Source organism: Narcine bancroftii, chromosome 6 (assembly GCF_036971445.1).
Source record: "Narcine bancroftii isolate sNarBan1 chromosome 6, sNarBan1.hap1, whole genome shotgun sequence".
NCBI classification, from domain to species: Eukaryota; Metazoa; Chordata; class Chondrichthyes; order Torpediniformes; family Narcinidae; genus Narcine; species Narcine bancroftii.
In genome coordinates this window covers 38,501,649-38,520,396 of record NC_091474.1, presented here as the reverse complement: position 1 = coordinate 38,520,396, position 18,748 = coordinate 38,501,649, and the positions used below count along the sequence as shown (strand labels likewise).

Sequence of the window (18,748 nt, the reverse complement as noted above, 5' to 3'; positions counted from 1 at the left end):
AATTTTAGTCATCTGGCACAACAATGAACTTCAGTTTCTGTGTTTTAATACTGAAGGGCTGTGCTTTCATCAACACTGCAGTTTTAGCAAAAAAGGTAAAATAGAATTGTTGATTTATCTGTAGGTTTCTAGTTCGGAAATCAATTCTGGAATTTCATTTTCTCTGAAGGATTGTCAATAACGGAGACAAGATTTTACCATGCATATTTTGAAATTGTGGCTTTAAAATTAATGTTGAATTGTTGATGGCCCCCATATAATATTCTTATGAATTTAGAAGGGAAGAGATACTGTAATTGTTATTAGGTGATTGGTCACACTTGTCCATTTATAATGTATTGGTTTAGCAATGATCTATGAACTGAAGTTATCAGTGTAAATTACAATTTGATTTTGTTTAGATTGACATAATTATGGCATAACATCACAAACTGATTAAAAGTTATTCTGAAAATGATGAACAGATTAAATGGCACCAGGCAGAATTTATTATCTATTACTAGCATATGTGGAAAATCTAAAGCTACTTTTTTTAAACAAGGTAGTTGCTCTCTGCTCGACACTGTTGATTTTATGGCTTTCAAAAAAGATTTTCACAACTTTTGGTCCATTATGTTAGATTTTAGTGTAGGGCACTGTTAACATAAATCAGTATTTAAGTCTATGTAAAATATGGAAGTTTTTTTGACTTGTTATTTGTTCTCTTCAGATTTGCATTTGTTTGGTGAAGATTTTGGTGATTTCCGTTTCAGTGAATGCTATAGAGGTTAAATGCTTTGACAATATCGCTTAAAGAATGCTTTGTTCCAGCTTCAGATTTGTCCTTGTGATAGTTGAACCATCTTTAATATTAGTACAGACAACAAGCTGGGAGTTTTGTGTCCTTGGCTTACCCAATGTCTGTAGAAGTCAACTTTAAGTATGCACAGCTGCACTAGTACATAGTTGGGTGATGGGCTTCAAGGGGATGTGACAAGTGGATAGTTGAGAACATGCTGATAAAATGTGGAAAACTTTAGGAGGAAAAAATGGGAAAAGTACTTTTTAATATGCTGAGAGTTTGAAAAATGTGCCCAGTGAAACTTGGAGTGTGCTTGTACATGAATCAGTTACATTGCAATGCAATTTAGTTTGGGATTGGGATGGCCTTTTTAGTAAGAAAATTTGAGTCCAGAAGAAGCATAATGCCACAATTAGCACAGGCTTGTAATGTTGCACTTGGAATATTATGCAAGGTCAGGCTGTTCTGAGAGGAAAAGAATCTGTGAAAGGAAGGGTGAAACAAAGGCTCTGGACGCTCATGAATTTCTCTTTGAAGCACATGAAATTCTTGTTGAGTTGACAGGATAGATGCTGAAATGCTGCATGCTAGTCTCAGCGGAAGGGGTCAACCAATCAGCATTTGGATGAGAATAAAATTCTCTGAATAAATACATGTTTGCAATTCTCTAACACTGAATAATGCTCAAGCTCTGTAAATCCTCAGTGATCAGACATTTTTATTGCACTTCAACATGGAGAGTCTGGAAGAGAAATAGGTAATTTTTCACAAACCTTTTTGCAAGATAAAAGCTTTACTGTGATATTTTTTAAAATATTTTTGTTTAACAAAAATGCTTTACCCAAGGTATACTAATGATAACATAAATCAAATTCTATCCTATACAAATCACACATCAGCTTTTCTTTGATCTTGCTTAATTTTTTTCATTATTGAGTCACAGTGAATTAAATTTCTTGTTGGGCTGGGGGGGGTGGGGGTGAAAGCTTAACCAGACTATACTTGATGGCTGTGTTGGGAATGGCTGCTGTAATACTACTATAAGCTTCCCTACTGTTGATTTTGCCACATACATGATGTTGGTTTTTGATTTTACAGGTTTTGAATCATATTACAGCTTCAGTAGTTTTTACTTTGGGAAGGACTCGGGTGTCCTAACCTCCAGTATAGGCCTGAACAACAAAGGGACATGGTTACTAATTGGTTATCTAAAACATACAAATAGAACTATTGCTTCAAAGCTTTACTGCAATTGATCAGACTGGCTCCACATCTCCCTCTCCCAACACCACTGGACTTTTATTTTCCTGGTGTGAATTAGCAATGCTGTGAACTAGCAACACTGGTCATAGTCTTCAATTCGTATGATGGAGTGGTGACAGATTGAGAGAGATGAAATCTTGTATATAAAATGCATTCCCTATTTTCTCTGACATCAGTTTAATAGCTGATTGCTGGTGGCTCCAATTTGAACCATTGGCAAAAGGGTGAATGTGTGCAGTAGTACACAGGCCTTTTTAACCAATATGCTTTATATTACCTTTGCACGCTTGTCGTCCTAAACCTAATTCATAAAATAAAATGTGCTGGATGAAGGAACTCTGAAGTAAGCTAGTATACTCACCGCAAGGATGCCATGGTTACTATGGGGTTTTTTTAAAAAAAGTTTCCAGTCAGCTTTCACCAGAACTGAAAGTTTCAAATTCACATAGTTGCATTTAAATTTAAAGCATCACTATTATAGGTTATATAATTTAAATAGCATGATGCAAGTCGTACCTGATTTGTTTAAATCTCTTTATTTCATTTAAGCTTTTTGGTTTGTAAATATGATTTATTTTCACTAATCAGTTTGAATTTTTTTTATTACCAAAGGAGCAAGAATCCTGAACCTTTCACTGTTGGCAATACTTCTTTGTGTAATTATTATAAAGAAAGTAAACATTTTGCTTAATTGAGGCTTTTACAGTACAAGTTGAACCTCTATTTGGGCCTCTGTGGTCTGGCACATTTAAAATCTGCTGCTGTTAGTACAAACTCCTTACAAACAGTGCAAGTTTCTTAAGCCAGGACTCGATTGCTGGCGCTGTAAAGGTTGAATCAGCTGTGATTGGGACTGGGGTTCGAGTCCAGTGTTGATTGTAAGGAGTTTAAATTCTAACTGTGCTGCCCCACAATATTATTTCTTGTTTTAAGCTTTGTTCTATATTTACATAGGGGATTCCCATGTCATTTTCTGTGGTGTGGCAATGGCCAGGTCCCGATGTCACCAGATTAGAGGTTCAATCTGTGGTTGGTACATTTTATTTTGCATAATACTATAATAAAACTTTGTAATAAATTTGATCTCATCTTAATCTTACTAATATTTTGTTGAGTGTGGACATTACTGTTTAGCAATTTTAATACCTGGGTCTCAATAACTGAGTAGAAGTTGAAAATAGGAATATTCTGAGCTAATGACATTTCGACAAATGAAACCAATAAAAGCACTTTAAGTGCTGTTTTTCTTGCAAGTTGTTTGATTTGCTGCAATTTACAACAGAAATTTGTATTGCCTCACATTCTCAGTCATCATTTGAAGAATTGGCTTGCAAATGAGAATTTTGGATTATGTCTTCTGTGCAGTCTTTACTTAGCATTGTGGTGGGTATGTATAAGACTATTTCTCATTTATAAATGTCCTGCACACTTCACTTTAGAGAATCTGAACAGAGCTTACTTCTTTTACATGTCATATTCCCCCCCACCCCCATCTAACTAATTAAGCATTGCTGGAAAACTTCAGTCCTTGAAATCGAACCTCGATAGAGATTAATACTGACATCATGATCCCTGTATCTTCTTGTTTGAGCACTGCCACGTAGGCTTGAATAATTTTATGCAATTTGTCATTTTAAATGTAGTTGAATATCGACATTATTAATACAATAAGTTTCCGATTATCTGAAAGTCGATCAACTGAAATTCCGAATGTCCCAAAGCTTTTTCGGGTGAGATATGATGTCACAATTTGGGGGGAGAAAAGGGGAAAAAAATTTGCCCACTATGCTCAAGTGGGGCTAAAGGGAATTAATTTTACATAGGAGACATTTGTTCACAGATTACACATTGAAGGAAAGGATAGCACTAATTATTTACAAATGGTCATTTCTTTTGCCATGAATTAGTGCAACTATGTGATAAATTGCATTGCAGCATTCTCGCAATTTGAATTGAATACTGCACTGTCACCCTGCCTGAGCTGCGCTCTGTCCCTGCTTTCCTGCCTGAACAGCTCTCTCTGTCAAATACCCTTTCAGCAGGGGGTTGCTCAAATTCTGCTGTAGGACAATCCCTTTGCAATCTCCTACCACTTGCAGGTGAAGTGAGACCTTGGGTTCTCGGGCAGGATTGGCGACAGTGGTGGGAAGGTGTCAGGGATTGGTGACGGACCATAAAAGTATTCTGATGCTACTGGGCTGCTTTAGAGAAAATTCCCCAATATCTGAAAAATTGTTTAACCAAGATAGGTCTGGTCCAAAGCATTTCAGATAATCAGAAGTGTATTATATTATCAATGCCCAATTTTACCATGTTTGAGCAGAGCTATTGTAAAATCTGCAACTTTGAGGCTTGAATTAACTTCGAGTATTTTACTTGGTCACACTTGAAAGTAAGGTTGATCTGAGAAACACAGTACACAGCTTTTGAATGTTTTAAAATTATTTTCACCAAATAAATTGCATGTTGATTTTGAAAGTTCGTATTTTCAAGGTAGTTATTCATACCTCTATCTTTGTATTGGGTTGGAATAATCTGCATCTGGAGATTTAGGGAACATTTAAAACTTGGGTTCTGTTGAGGTTAAAATGGCAATGTCTATCAAATAACAGTGGTATTCCCAAGGAATAAAATTTTTTCATCATTTTGACTACAAATTTACTGTCTACTTGTGTACTTGCTGTGGCATACACATTAATGTATGACTGTCATTGTTAACATAACTATATGTATTAAATAAAAAATGCCCATTTTAAGCTTTGAACCTGTCTGTTTTGTATTAAAAGTTAGCTGCTTTTGTGTCTCTGATTAAATGCAGACAAGACTGAATCTTTTCCTCTTGTCAGTGATAGAGAATGGGAGAATTGAAATTGAACTCCAGATATTGGCTAATGTTCATCATGCACATATTGGTAATTTGAGACAGATTTACTATGGAATAGTAGTGACATTGACCATGGTTTGGACTTCAAACTTCATCTTACTAACAGCAATTTTTATTATCCACTAATAGTCCAGTGTTTGAATGGAAGCATCCTTTTTTTAAAAAAAAAACATTTGTACAATGAGGAAATGAACCAAAATTTCATCCAGAGATTTTGTAGAACTGTAATGAATTTGTAAAGTTGGAATAATTTAGGGTTTGGCTAAGCAATAACAAGTGTCATAGTGGCCGTTGATGCTTTAAAACATGTTCTGTAAATATTGCAAATTATGGTACTTTCCCATGAAGTGCATCTACTGTGTACTGTTTCAAAAAGCTTTGAAAAGTTGAAGCCTTGTGCATTTTCTTAATTATGCCATTTAGTCTAATGGCTGGCTCCAGCAAATAGGTTTTACTCTGTTGCCTGGAGCTATTTTACTAAAGGATGAACTCATGGTTATTGAGATTTGCAACATTTTGGAATTCTTCCTTCTATATATTGGGAATTTTGCCTGACCAAGTGAACAGTTGGAAGAGGTAATGGACTTCGCCATCAATTCTGTGAAACCTTCTGTGAACTAGACATTGCCAGTTTAACTTGCAAGTGTCAAGGAAAGTAATTTTGCTCTATTGAATGGAGATTTTTGAACATCTGGAATTTTTCCATCCCACAGGTATGTACATTTTCATTAACAACATTAATTTTGCAGCTTTGTCAATACACCATGGATTTGGGTTTGTGCAGTTTGATCGTGTTGAGGATGCTAAAGCTGCCGTGCAAGGAGAGAACAAGCGAATGTGTAGAGGGTACAGATTAGGTAAGAACTTGTGATAACTGCAAATGTATAATATGAATGCATTGGGTTTTACAAACATTAAAAGAACATACTTATAAAGGAGTGTATCGTTTAACTGTTTGACAGTGCTCAATTTTATTCTGCTTCCCTGTGCATTAGTGCATCAGCCCATATTTTCAAATAAACGGATTTGAAAGCACGGAAGTTCATGCAACTCTAATTTCGGCATGTTTGGCATGCCAGTGTGCTAGCTGTGGTAATGCAGAGTTTATTCTGAATGAGGTAACAGAGCATCATACCATCAATCTCCAACTAATTCTATGTTTGGTATAACTCAATGATCAAGAGAGCAGAATTTTGTGTTTGAGAGATTTTCAAACTGTTCATTTATCCGAAACGTGGGTGTGAAGATCTGCAGTACCTTTTCTCTCATTTTTGACTTTGGTTGTACTGGAGCAATCTTCTTATTTAGCTCCACCTTTTCAAGCTGGTGAAAACAGTTAATATTTTCACTAAAAATTGTACAGTTTGGAGCACATAATCCAAACGTCAATTTATGATCGCTGGTCTAAAAACTATTTGCTTTACACATTAAACAAACCTTCTGGTAATAAACATTTATGTAAATCTCTGTCTTGGCAGATATGTTTGCTTTCAAGTCTATGCTATGTTTTTGTTTTGTACAAATTGGTTGATTGGTTCTTTTCAGATGTTAATATGGCAGCTGAACGAAGAAATTCGAATAAACCTGCACGGAGACAGAGTCCTCCGAGAAGGTAATAACACTTGTGCATCTTTTTATCACGAAGACAAGACTATTTGCCAATGATGGGATGAAGGTCGTCTCGTGTTAAATCAGCTTACTAAAATCCTAAAATTGGTCAATTTGTCTGGGGAGTTGTGAAGCTGCTTGATAAAGTGGCTGTTCTACATTTGCATTGAAGTAAGTTACACACAGCTTTTTTAAAGATACTTGTAAGTCTTTGGATGTCAGTTATACATTTTGTTAGCTTACAGTAAAGTATGACTAGTATTAATACTTGTGTATGTAAACAATGTACATTAGTGTTTATTCAAAATTAATAAAAATGGTGAGTTTTAAAATGAATTTCAGCTTACAATGAATTTTCCAAATGTTCTTTGGAGCGTTGACTGTGGCATGGTTTCCAGTGATTCTCATTTGCGTCCTTCCGTCACACATCACTTAGCATCTCGTTTGCCGTTTCTTCAAGTGCAATAATTTACACATTTAGGCTTCTTTTCCATGTCCAGTGAGGTAAGTATTAGAAAAAAAAGAGACAAAGGGAGCAGGAGGTTGATTCGGATTTGCTACTTGTTACTATTCCAAGTTTCTGTTGTTACACCTACAATCTTATTTCATTTCGTAGTGACTTAGATCTCTGCACCTGGAAGAGTTGAAGGCCGCTTCAAAGGCTCTGATGCCATGATTGATTCAGATTGAACTATATTTTCATCGATTTGTCTTGAATTTCAGGTCTTATTCCTAGGATCCATTTGGAAATTTATTCTCTACTTGTAGGATTGCCATCTTATGTGGCAGGACAACTCTTGGTCCATTACTTATACATACTCCATCTCTATGTAAAACTGGTCCCAACAGTGGATTATGGACTCTGGAAAGCTGGTTACTTAAGGAATGGTTTCATTTAAGCAAACCATTTCTGTAGATTGACCAATGAATTTAATCATTGAAGATTCTTGGAAAACTGTCAAAATATGTTTACGTGGATTTCGTAATCATATTGTTAAAAGAAAGTTGACTTTTAGGTACAACTTCTTTTCCTCCATTTTATCTCACTTTCTTGCTCGGTTCCTCTGCTTGTTTTAAAATAGGATAATAAATGGAAGGTAAGTAGCATTAATTAACATTATTTCAAGCAATAGGTAGGTACGTCAGTTAAATGAATTCGTCAGTGCTATTGGAAAATGTGCTGTCTTAACGTGAAGATTATCACAACAGTATTTCATCTGCTGGTGTGTGAAAGGACTTTGTACGTTCTCCCTGTGTCTGTGAATTTCCTCCAGGTGCACCGGTTTCCTCCTACCCTTCAAAATTGTATGGGGCTTATAGGTTAATTGGGGTTTTGGGGCAGACGGGCTTGTGGGCTGGAAGGGTCTATTACTGTGCTAAAATTTAACCGTTTAATTGGATCACTGGCATGTAGGAATGCAGTTCCATTATGAATCTTCAGGCAATAACTAAATGTCAATAATTTGTTAAAAATGAAGCATTTAAAGGATTTGTGGATTTAATCTGTCGGATTATCAATAGCTTGTCATTCTAGTGAGACAGCTTGGTTAAAAAAAACATGCAATTCAGCTGGTGGCCAGTTATAATTCTTTATATTGAGACAGCATCTGAAACCATGAACTCATTGCCAGGTATTTTGTTTTCCCTTCTTCAATCCAACAACACTCTCCCTTTCTCATGTATTTAAATGTTTCAGTTCACAAAACCTGAGCATTTAAGCTATTCTGGGAAACCTGAGCAATGCCCAGAAATATAGTAACATGCACTTTTTGATTTTTTTTGGGGTACTCGGGTAGAAAGTATTGGTAAAATGTGAAGTGCATGATGTTGGGCTATGAGCAATGTTCAGTTTTTTAAAAAAATGAATGGGGATGTTACTAATACTTTGTATTAGTGACATCATGAAGTTCCTTGGATTCGAATTGACATTTTATTTCAGTAGATTGAGAATTTACAGCAAGTAGAGTTTGTAGAATATGCTTATATGGTATATCTGCTTTTGCTAGAGATCCATTTGCCTTTGGTGATGAACGTGATGTAAGACGTGACCGATCCCCACTCAGGCCCACTCGAGATGACCGGGATGCAAGGGAACCTCTGTATGATCGGTACAGGGATGCTCGGGACCCTAGGGACTCAACCTACAGGTAAAATTACTAAAATGAAAATTGCTGAAATTAACTTAGCTTGTGGAGAGGTGGACACTTCGCTGTCTTGGTGCAATTAATATTTAGCAGATGAGCCAACATTGGTTTTTAAATTTCAGCTTTGCACCTTGTACAGTCACGTATTTGATTTTCAGGTAGAATGACCACATTGACACTTGACTCTCCTGCAATACACTTAAACTAATCAAAAGAGCAGTCTGTACAAGATGATCAACCTTTTCCACTTTTAAAGTGGGTATCTACTTAAAACTATGTTAATTATTTAGATGAAGCCATTTTAAAATTGTTAATATTAAATGCTCTATTTAACTTGGCTGGAATTAGATATAATACAGGCCCTTCGGCCCTCAATATTGTACTGATCTATATATTCCTACCAAAAAAATACTAAACCCTTCCTACCTTGAAATCCTCTTTCTCTTCAATGCCTCCAATGTTTCAGCCTCCAACACCACCTCTGACTAGGTATTTCAGGCACCCACAACTTTTTTTTGAACAGATGACCACTGGTGTTAGCTACTCTTGCCCTTGTCTAGGCCTCAGAATCTTGTAGATCTCTAAATCATCTATCATCCTTCTTTGCTCCAAAGAGAAAAGTGTGAGCCCTGATAACCTTGCCTCATAAGACATGTTTCTGAAACCAGGCAACATCCTGGTAAATCTCATCTGCACCCTCTCCATAACTTACACAAACTTTCTATAATGAGGTGACCAGAACTGAACATAATACTCTCCAAATGTGGACTCATCAGAGATTTGTCAAGTTGCAACATGATCTTTCTACTGAACTCAGTCCCCCTATTAATGAAGCCCAGCATCCCATAGGCCGCCTTAACTATCCTATCAACCTGCGTGGCAACCTTGAGAGATGTATAAATTTGGACTCCAGAGTCCCTCTGTTCCTCTACACTTAAATATCCAACCATTAGCCTTGTACTCAGCTTTCTGGGTTGACCATCCAAAATGCATCACTTCACACTTAACGGATTGAACTCTATCCACCAGTTCTGAATCCTGCCTATATCCTTTCGTAACCTATACAACCTTTACCACTATTGTCAACTTCAGCCTTCGTAGTTGGCCTCATCAACAACAATGATGCATCACACTACAGAGATGAGGTAGGAAATCTTGTGAAATGGTGCAAGGACAACACCCTTAGATTCAACTTGGGCAAGATGAAGGAGATGATCATGGACTTCAGAAGGACTAGGGATGACCACCCTCCATTATTACTATAATAGCATGATAATGGCGAAAGTATAGAGGACCAGATTCCTCAGAGTTCACTTAAAGAATGACCTATCCTGGACACAAAACATCTCTTCACTAGACAGGAAGGTGCAACTTATAAGAATACTGAGATGGGCAAGGCTACTGGCCACTGTCACGTCAACTTTCTATAGAGCTTCCTGACCAGTTACATCAGTGTTGTACAGTTGCTGTAGAGCATTGGATTGGAGGACAATCCACAGGACCATAAAAGCGGCAGAGAGGATCAATAGGGTCTGCCGCACCCAACATTGATGTGATCTACCAGGATCATTGTTTGAAGTGGGCTTGCAAAATCGCTGCATGCTCATCCCCCAGCTGCTCCTGTTAGGAAAGAGTCACAGGAATATCAGAGCCAGGACCATTAGGCTGAAAAATATCTTCCCACGGACAGTGAGACTGCTGAATGATGAATGAACTGGTCATACAAATGCTCTGAGGTTCAGCTTTTTTTTATTTGTATGTATGTACATCTGAATGAGTCTTGTCTGTATGTGTGTTTGCATGTTTTTGCATTGACGACTGGAGAAAGCTGTTTCGTCAGTGCAATCGGATAAGAATAGACTAACTATAATATCGAGTGGCTGGATAAGAATAGACTAACTATAATACCGAGTGGCTGGAATACCCAAAAATTGTCCAGGCTGTAACTTGAAAATATTGGTGAAAAAATATTTTGAAGTCCAGCTTTTAATTTGGATGGCATAATCCTTTTTTGCACTGGAAGTCATGGATTTTACACGCTTAAATTTACTGATTTCCTTTCAAAAAGAACAAGAAATCTCCTATTGGTTGGTTATTGATACATTCCACAAGCTGAGCAGTATTTCCAGGGATTTAGTTGGGTGTTTGCACAGAGCAAGACTTGAATTATGTGCAATTGTAGCATAATAAAAATCATGAACAATAAGATCTTGAATTACTGAATTTTTCTTCAGTATTTCCTATAATGCCAAATTTAACTTTATCTTGTATTTATAAAGTCAAAAGGAAATCAAAGTTTGTTGCAGCTAGTTAATGTTATTTCCATCTGAAATTTTATTTATGGAGGTAAAGGTGCATTCTAACTAGAACCTTGGTTCACTGGCAAAGCTTATTTTATTCCACTTTTCTATGTATAATTCTCAAAGTAAGCTCAGCTGATTCTTTTGTCTATTTCTCATCCTTCCTGTATAAGTGCTGGAGAAACTTGGCAACTCACACCATATCCATAGGAAGCAAAGGTGTATCTAACCAATGTTTCTGGCTTAAGCCCATCATATATCTTGACTTGTTTAGCTTCTCCAGCACTTTTGTGTATTGTACTTCAATTACAGTGTAAGGACACTTTCCTGTTTATCTTCTTGGGCTAGTTTAAACAAGTACAGGTCAAGTACCCCTTATCCAAAATGTATGAGACCAGAAGTGTTTTGGATTTTGGTATACCATTTTAAAAAATGCACTTATTCACTCAGACTTAAAGATGGATTCATTCACATTACAGTACAAATTACATATGCACAAATTAACTGAAGTAGACCTGTTTTGAAAAATCTACACTCATTAATGCACTGCTTACATCTGCTACGTCACGTTCTCTGATCGAGATTTCGGAACTCTTATTACGTATTACCTTATGGGACCACGATTGAATAAAGAGAAAGTTAATCTTTCAGCTAGAAAACTCTTCTGTTTTTATTTCAAGTGGGCAGCATCTGCAGTTTTTTTAAGATTCCTTTATTACCATGTAATACAAAGGTAGAGTGCCCTTAGAAACTGCAAATTCGTAAAGCAAAGACCCATTGACTACGATTGGAGGCAATTTTCGTAAAAGCAATTTATAATTATTTTTTCGTAAAAGTGAACACTGATTTCTTTGTATAAGCGAATTTTCGTAAAGCAAGTATTGGTAAAGTGGTGTTTACCTGTAATACAGAACAAGTAATAAATGAAATTGCCTTCATCCTGCTGCAGGGTAAACAAAGAGTCGCCATTAATATTGCCTGACTCCCCTTACAGTAAGGGAAAAACAGCAGTAAAAGAGTCTCTTCAGAGTCGCCAAGTGTCTGTGGATTCACCTCCAGCCTCTGCAGCTGTACAGACTCCAGTTCAAATAATCGGCAACCCAAGTTTGAATCCAAACCTCTGCAGTCAGAAGCCTTTGGCACCCGAGGCCCTTTGGGGCTCTTTTTGTGCTCAGCACCCTCTCTAATCACTTGCGATGCAGCCAGTCTCAGCCCACAGCCCTTGCAGGTCCCCTGACCACAAGTCACCAGCAACCCGCAGCTTGTGTAGGCCCCTCAGCCACTGAACCCCTCGCAGGTCCACTGTCCTACATGGTAGTCTCTGCTTAACAGTGGATATTCTCCCTGTTTCTGATGCCCTGCACCAGTCTGCTGTTCCCTGGAGTCTGGAACCCCCTCGAGGCCACTGTTGAGCATGGGCACCTCCATCTTGAGCACAGGCCTTGTGGTTACAGAATTTTAAAATACATATTTAACAGTTTGTTTAAAGCCTGTGTGGCGCCATCAGCATTAGGACCTGGCAGTTGAACCCTTCAGAGCAGTGCTGTCTCTGCACCAGTGGTCGCAATGCTAATTTTTTTTATTTCCATTCTCTGAAGTTTATTCAGCAGAGTTGAACATAGAACATTACAGCACAGTATAGGCCCTTCAACCAAACCTCCATGTTCCATGCACAAAGTTCATCTTTATTTCTTAATGCTTCTCATGTTAATTATATACATTTAAAGCCATTACATCAACTATATTTATACACTTCACTGCCTATCATTCCTCACAGACTTAACACACATTGCATCTACCTTTTCACCAATTGCTTCATTATCTCTCATCAGTTTCCCATCCCACTTCCCAGCTATTTCAAACCCTCCCCAACGGCCCGAACCATCCTGCCCACAAAGGTATTGGTCCCTCTCCAGTTCAGGAGCAAACCCTTCCTGTTTGTATAGGTTATACTTTCCCCAAAGGGGAACCATTAAACCCTGCACCAATTTTTTGTGACCATGTGTTCATATGCCCTCACTGTCTTGTGGCACAGGCAGCAGTGTAGAGATTACCACTCTTGAAGTTCTCTTTAGCTTAACATAACCCAGTATTCAGGACCACCTTTGTTTCCTATCAATGTATTATACTAACCTATAACACATCATTTGGCTGCCCACCTCTCAAGAATTCTTTGGAGTTGACCAGAAATGTCTCTGACCCTGGCTCTGGAAGATAACCTACCATCTGAGCGTCTGCATTTTCATAGAATCTCTTGTCTGTTCCCCTAACCCATGAATCCCCTTTCACTATTGCTCTCTTCCCCTCTACCCTTCTTCTGAGAAACAGAATGAGATGTGAAGGGGTAGTAGGGGACCAATGTATTTTAATGATGGTCTACTGTAAGAATGTTGTTTTATTATTTCTGTATTTTATAATATAAATAACGTTTAAATTTTTTAAAATCATGTCATCAGTCTGGAAGAGCAAGGGGGGGAGCAGACTGCATGGAACATTTATTTTCATTGGACTACTATTTTGTCATTTTATAATCATTGTCAAAATGATAGGATGTGTTACCTAAATGCTGTGAGACAGTTCTTCACTCTGTTAAGGCTTTGAATAATAAGGATTTTAATTAAATGTTTTTTAAATATAACTGGAATGATTGCCCATTCAGTGAGCAATGTCAATTACATGGTAGTAATTTCATCAAAGTGAAAGACTTGCATTGTGACACTGCTCAGTGGGTTATCTTGTAAACAAATACTGGTATTTACAACGTAAACTTGGTGGCAGTGATATTTTAAGTTTTAATTGGGATTTGGATGTACTTCCTATCACTGAATGATGTCTCCGTGCTGCAGGAGGGAGGAAGTCTATGATCGTTATTATCGCTACGATGACATTTTGCGCAGGAAGGAGGAGCCGTATGTGGACAGATTCCGTGAACCCTGGGATCCCAGAGCATCTCGTGAAGTTGATGGTAATTAAAGGGATAAATCTCGATAGTGTCATGTGCCAAGAACAAATGAACTGAATCTTGATTGATTATGCTTGGCTCTGGTAAATGGGTTGGATATTCAAAGAGTTTAAGTTAACGCATTAAAAGTTTTTTGTGTTTTTAATGAAATCTGATAGGTTTCTACTCCATCTTGGACTTTACACTTCATTCTCAACTTGGATCTTAATACTTTTAAAAAGTTGACAATATTTGCCAGCAAATTTTGTAATCCTCCCACTTATTTGCTTGACAACTTTGATGGGTTTCTAAGGACTGACTTATTTGTTGTTTCTGAAAAGGTGATGATATTTGGTTAAGTCCAATTCCATGTGATTACTGTAAGCAGTATTTCTGTCAGGCTTGGTTTTAGCATCCATAAAGATTTATGTTTGTGTTGATTAGCAGAATTCATAAAGCGCTTGTGTACTTATGTACACTGGGTAATCACTCATGAATTTTATAAAAGATACTTGCCCAGAGGATGGTTTTGTAATTTTGATAATTGATTCATCTGAAGGGAGTGAAATGAAGTGAAATCTATGCAGGCAGGATGGCTACAAGTTGGCACTCGCTGATCTATCTTGATACGTTTCAAAATTGCCTAATCTCATCTTCAACCAGAAGTTACAATCCTATGTGCAAGCGGATAGGTGGTGACTCGAAAGAATGTTTTTTTTTAAACCCAGCCTCCCAAGCAACAGAAAAAAGTTGGTTCTCTCCAAGGGTTGAAATTACTATACTTGCAGCCTTTCCATTAAAAGAAGCTGTGAGTTACTTCACACATTATTGTGTAAATTCACTTAATTTCCCTGAATCAGAAAATGTTAAGTGATGTAGGAAAAAAGAGTTTAATGTGCAGTGTGAAATTTTGGGTCCATAGAGTTGGCAAGAGTCAGTGAATGCTCAATAGGAATTTGGAGGACCAGGAAATGGGTGTTAGGTAAGTTAGTTGTTGGGAGAGCTGAATGGCTGCATTTTTGAGATGAATGGTGAAGAAAAGTTTTCCTATGGCACAGTAGTGCAGCTAGTAGAGCTACTGCTCTACAGAGCTAGAAATCTGGGTGCTGGTGTGAGGTTTACACTTTTCCTGTGATAGTGTAGGTTTCATTTGGCTGCTCTGGTTTCATGTCACAAACTAAAGATGAGTTGGTTGGTTGGCCACTAAATTGAGCAGATGAGTTGTAGAATCTGGGGGAAATAAGAGTATGGGGAGAATTTATTTTAAAAAAAAGAACTAAGGTAGCATTTGGTGTAAGTGGGTGTCTGATGGTCAGTATGAACCAAACAGCCTACTTCTAGGCTGAATTTTGCTCTTTAAGTCTTGAAAGGCTCAATCAGAACTAGTATCATTAGATCCCGATGATCCAGGAATGTGCCCTGACTAGTTGTTATTGCCGTAGAGCTGCCAACAGACTCTTTGCAAATCCCTATCACTTCATTGATCAGCACTTGCACATGGAGAGCTCTTGTTCAGCAGTTGCTGAATGTAACCTAGTCTTTTGCTTTGTGGCAATACCAGCATATCAAAATCTCCCAATTAGAACATCAGAATTAGAACAAAAATTGCTGGGCACTCATTTCTTTGTTCAAGATTTTAGCATAGGCAGCTTTTGTGTGTTCACGTCAGAATTAGAATCAGGATGGCAGTAAACTTAAATCTTGTTGGCAAAGCTTTTTAATTGGATAAAATCAGAAGGTATGCTGGAGATGACTACTGCAGATTAATCCCAAAATGTTTAGTACATCAGTGATTGTTCTTGGAAGGTACTGGACCAATTGTTTCTTCTTTATGAGGTATTCCTTGCGCCAGTGATGAATTTTCACATAATGCATACAGATTCACCACAAGTTTTAGCATGTTCCAGATGGTTAGTCTCTGGGAAAACTAATTTTTATGTGCTGTCTGCTAGTTTATGTAAAAAAACCTCACTTGTAATCTGTTTTACTTTTACCATTTTGCGTTAAGTGAATCTAAATGACTGCTCCCTGTTGTATGTTTTTTTTTGCAGTAAATGCTTTCTGTCATCACAAATATTGTATTTGATAGTCAGCTCTTTTCCCAGGGTAGTGGAGACCAAAACTAGAAGGTATGGGTGTAACAGAAGGATGCAAATATTTGAAAGGTACCCCAGGGTTAACTGTATTGCTAGAGGCAGTGGTAGAGGTGGGTATAGTTATGACCTTTATAAAATGGACAAGTATAGATAGGAAGTTAATCGGGTATTGCAGTTGGCATGGATAAACTGAATAGTAGGAGCTGTTTCCATGCAGTATAGCTTTCATGACTGACTTTTCTTTGGTACAAAGGCATTGCTTGCTTTTTCTTTGTTTCAATAATACAAAAAAAATAGAAGCCATATTTATCTAAATACAGAGATAATATGAAAAAGGAAATATACAAAAGAGAGACGTATAAGAAAATCTATTATGTATAAACTAGATATTATAACAAAAAAGGGAAATAATCAAGTAATCATTTAATCAGTTATAACAAGTGTCTGATTTTTAAAAAAAAAGTATATGGGCATTGGTCAAAGATCCAGCATTAATAATTTTGGATCCTGGATGGTGTCAACTTTGATTGTTGTTGGAGTGGCACTCTGACAGTAGCTGCATAGTGGTGGAAAGTCTTTGCCAGGAGGTCTTTGGGTAGTGAAGGAGATTTTCAAAGCTTGCAGACTCTATATGGGTCAGGGAATGGGCCAAAAAATGACAGATGGAGTTTAATTCAGAGAAGTGTGAGGTGATGCATTTTGGAAGGGCAAACCAAGATAGGACATAAACAGTTAATGATCGGGCACTGAGGAGTGTGGAGGAGCAGAGAGATCTGGGAATACAGATACATTGTTCCCTGAAGGTGGTGTTGCAGGTGGACAGGGTTGTAAAGAAAGCTTTTGGCATCTTAGCCTTTTTAAATCAAAGTACGTGAATATAGGAGAAGGATGTTAGGTTGAAGTTGTTTAATACATTGGCAAGGCTAAATTTGGAATATTGTGTGCAGTTCTGGGCACCTAACTACAAGAAGGATATCAATCAAATTGAAAGACTGCAGAGATGATTTACTGGGCTGTGTGTGATGCTGGGTCTTCAGGAGTTGAAAGATTAAACAGGTTAGGACTTTATTCCTTGGAGCGAAGAGGAAAGAGGGGTGATTTGATAGAGGTTTACAAGATTATGAGGGGTATAGACAGTGGATGTGTATAGGCTTTTTCCACTTAGATTGGGGGAGATAAATATGAGATAGTTTTAAGCTGAAAGGGGCAAGGTTTAGGGGGAACTTGGGGGAAAGCTGTAGTGTTCTATGGTTCTAATTATGAAATTCTGCAGGATACCTAGCTGTTTACCTGCTCTTACTTCTATTTGTATGGTTGGTGAAGTTTAACTTCTGGTTAGAAGTGACCAGGATGGTGGTCATGGGTGATTTATTGAATGTAATACTGTAGAATATCAAGGTTATGTCGACTCACTTCCTTTATGAAACTTTGCCTGAACTTCCAGTGGCACCGCCCATGTTATTTAGCAATTTTCAGACCAGGTTTGTGCGCAGTTTCCACTTAGCTGCTTGCAGATTTGGTCTGTTTCATTTGTTGAGAAATTAGGAATTGTGTAATCAGTGAAAATTCCTACCAGACATAATGGAAGGAGGACATTGAAACAGCTGAAGGAAGATGTGTTGGGATTGTGAGCGTCTGTTGTGGTCTTGTAGATAACTGAGATCATAGCACCCTTGTTGATCAAAACTGCTTTCTCAACTAATTTCAACTAGTTTTTAGTGTGCTTTGAACATTGTATCCTTTCAGATGTGAGCATCTTTCAGTGTTCCCATACCTGGGAAGTTTCTTCCCACTTTTTGAACTTACAGAGGATTGTATGTTAATTAGATGTAATTGGGCGCCATGGGCTCATGGGCTGAAATGGCCTGTTACCGTACTGTCTAAATTTAAAATGTCATTACTCTGAGTTCTGCAGTCCAATTTGCGAATGAGCAATGTTGAACACTGCATCATAAATGGTTACTGTGCCTTCTGGTACTTGCTGTTGAAATCCCACCAAGGAACCAATTTGGTGAAGTGCAAGACTACACACTGTGTCTTGGGAAAAGATTAGGGACTAAAAATGCTCGTATGTAAAGGTGATGATTACCTCTGTACTTCTTTATTAGTTTGCAGCAATTTTTAATCTGGATGGAGAAAGCAGATAAATTTTAAATCTTGATTTGCTCTACTTTTTCTCCTAAGATCCCATGAGAAGAGAGCGGAGAAGAGAAGAATTGTATCGTCAGTATTATGATGAAATCCAAAGACGTTATGATGCTGAAAGACCTGTGGATTGTTCAGTTATTGTAGTCAACAAGCAGCAAAAGTAAGTTAAAAGAGTGTTTCTGTTCATATTTCTTATCCTGTTCCCTTTTGTCTCATCAACAATCATCCAGTGTATGCTGCACTGGTTGATTGCAGGAGTTTGTCCATGATTGGGCCTCAGAAGTTTCTCATCAGTGACAACCAGGAGGTTGGTGATGGTTATGCCTGGGTCAGAGGATACATTGCCTTGTAGGAGAGATTCATTATTTGGCAAGAACTTTTCACTTGTTATCCCATAACGATAAAGATTCAATTATTGTCACTTACTCCTACATTTAGAATGTAGCATACATGGAATTCTTTAACTTTATCTACTGTAAGGAAGATAAAGTTGCCATTGTCAAGCGCTCCTCATTGTATGCAGTCATTGACTACTTTCATTTGTCATGAATGGAAGTTAATATTGTGAATAATATTCCATTTC

The 18,748-nt window shown here is 37.5% G+C and overlaps 1 protein-coding gene across 5 annotated transcripts in view; it reads left to right on the top strand.

Moving 5' to 3' along the window:
• The window catches only part of ncoa5 (nuclear receptor coactivator 5), a 37,167-nt gene that overhangs the window by 8,623 nt on the left and 9,796 nt on the right, over positions 1-18,748 (top strand). For 3 of the 5 annotated variants that reach the window (XM_069884661.1, XM_069884658.1, XM_069884659.1), the window contains 5 exons: positions 5,678-5,785; positions 6,474-6,540; positions 8,543-8,683; positions 13,827-13,945; positions 18,202-18,325. In XM_069884661.1, coding sequence (XP_069740762.1) covers positions 5,764-5,785; positions 6,474-6,540; positions 8,543-8,683; positions 13,827-13,945; positions 18,202-18,325 — 473 coding nt within the window. In that variant the 5' untranslated portion in view covers positions 5,678-5,763. The remainder of the gene's footprint in view (positions 1-5,677; positions 5,786-6,473; positions 6,541-8,542; positions 8,684-13,826; positions 13,946-18,201; positions 18,326-18,748) is intronic. The other 2 variants (XM_069884662.1, XM_069884660.1) reach the window with 1 other exon arrangement.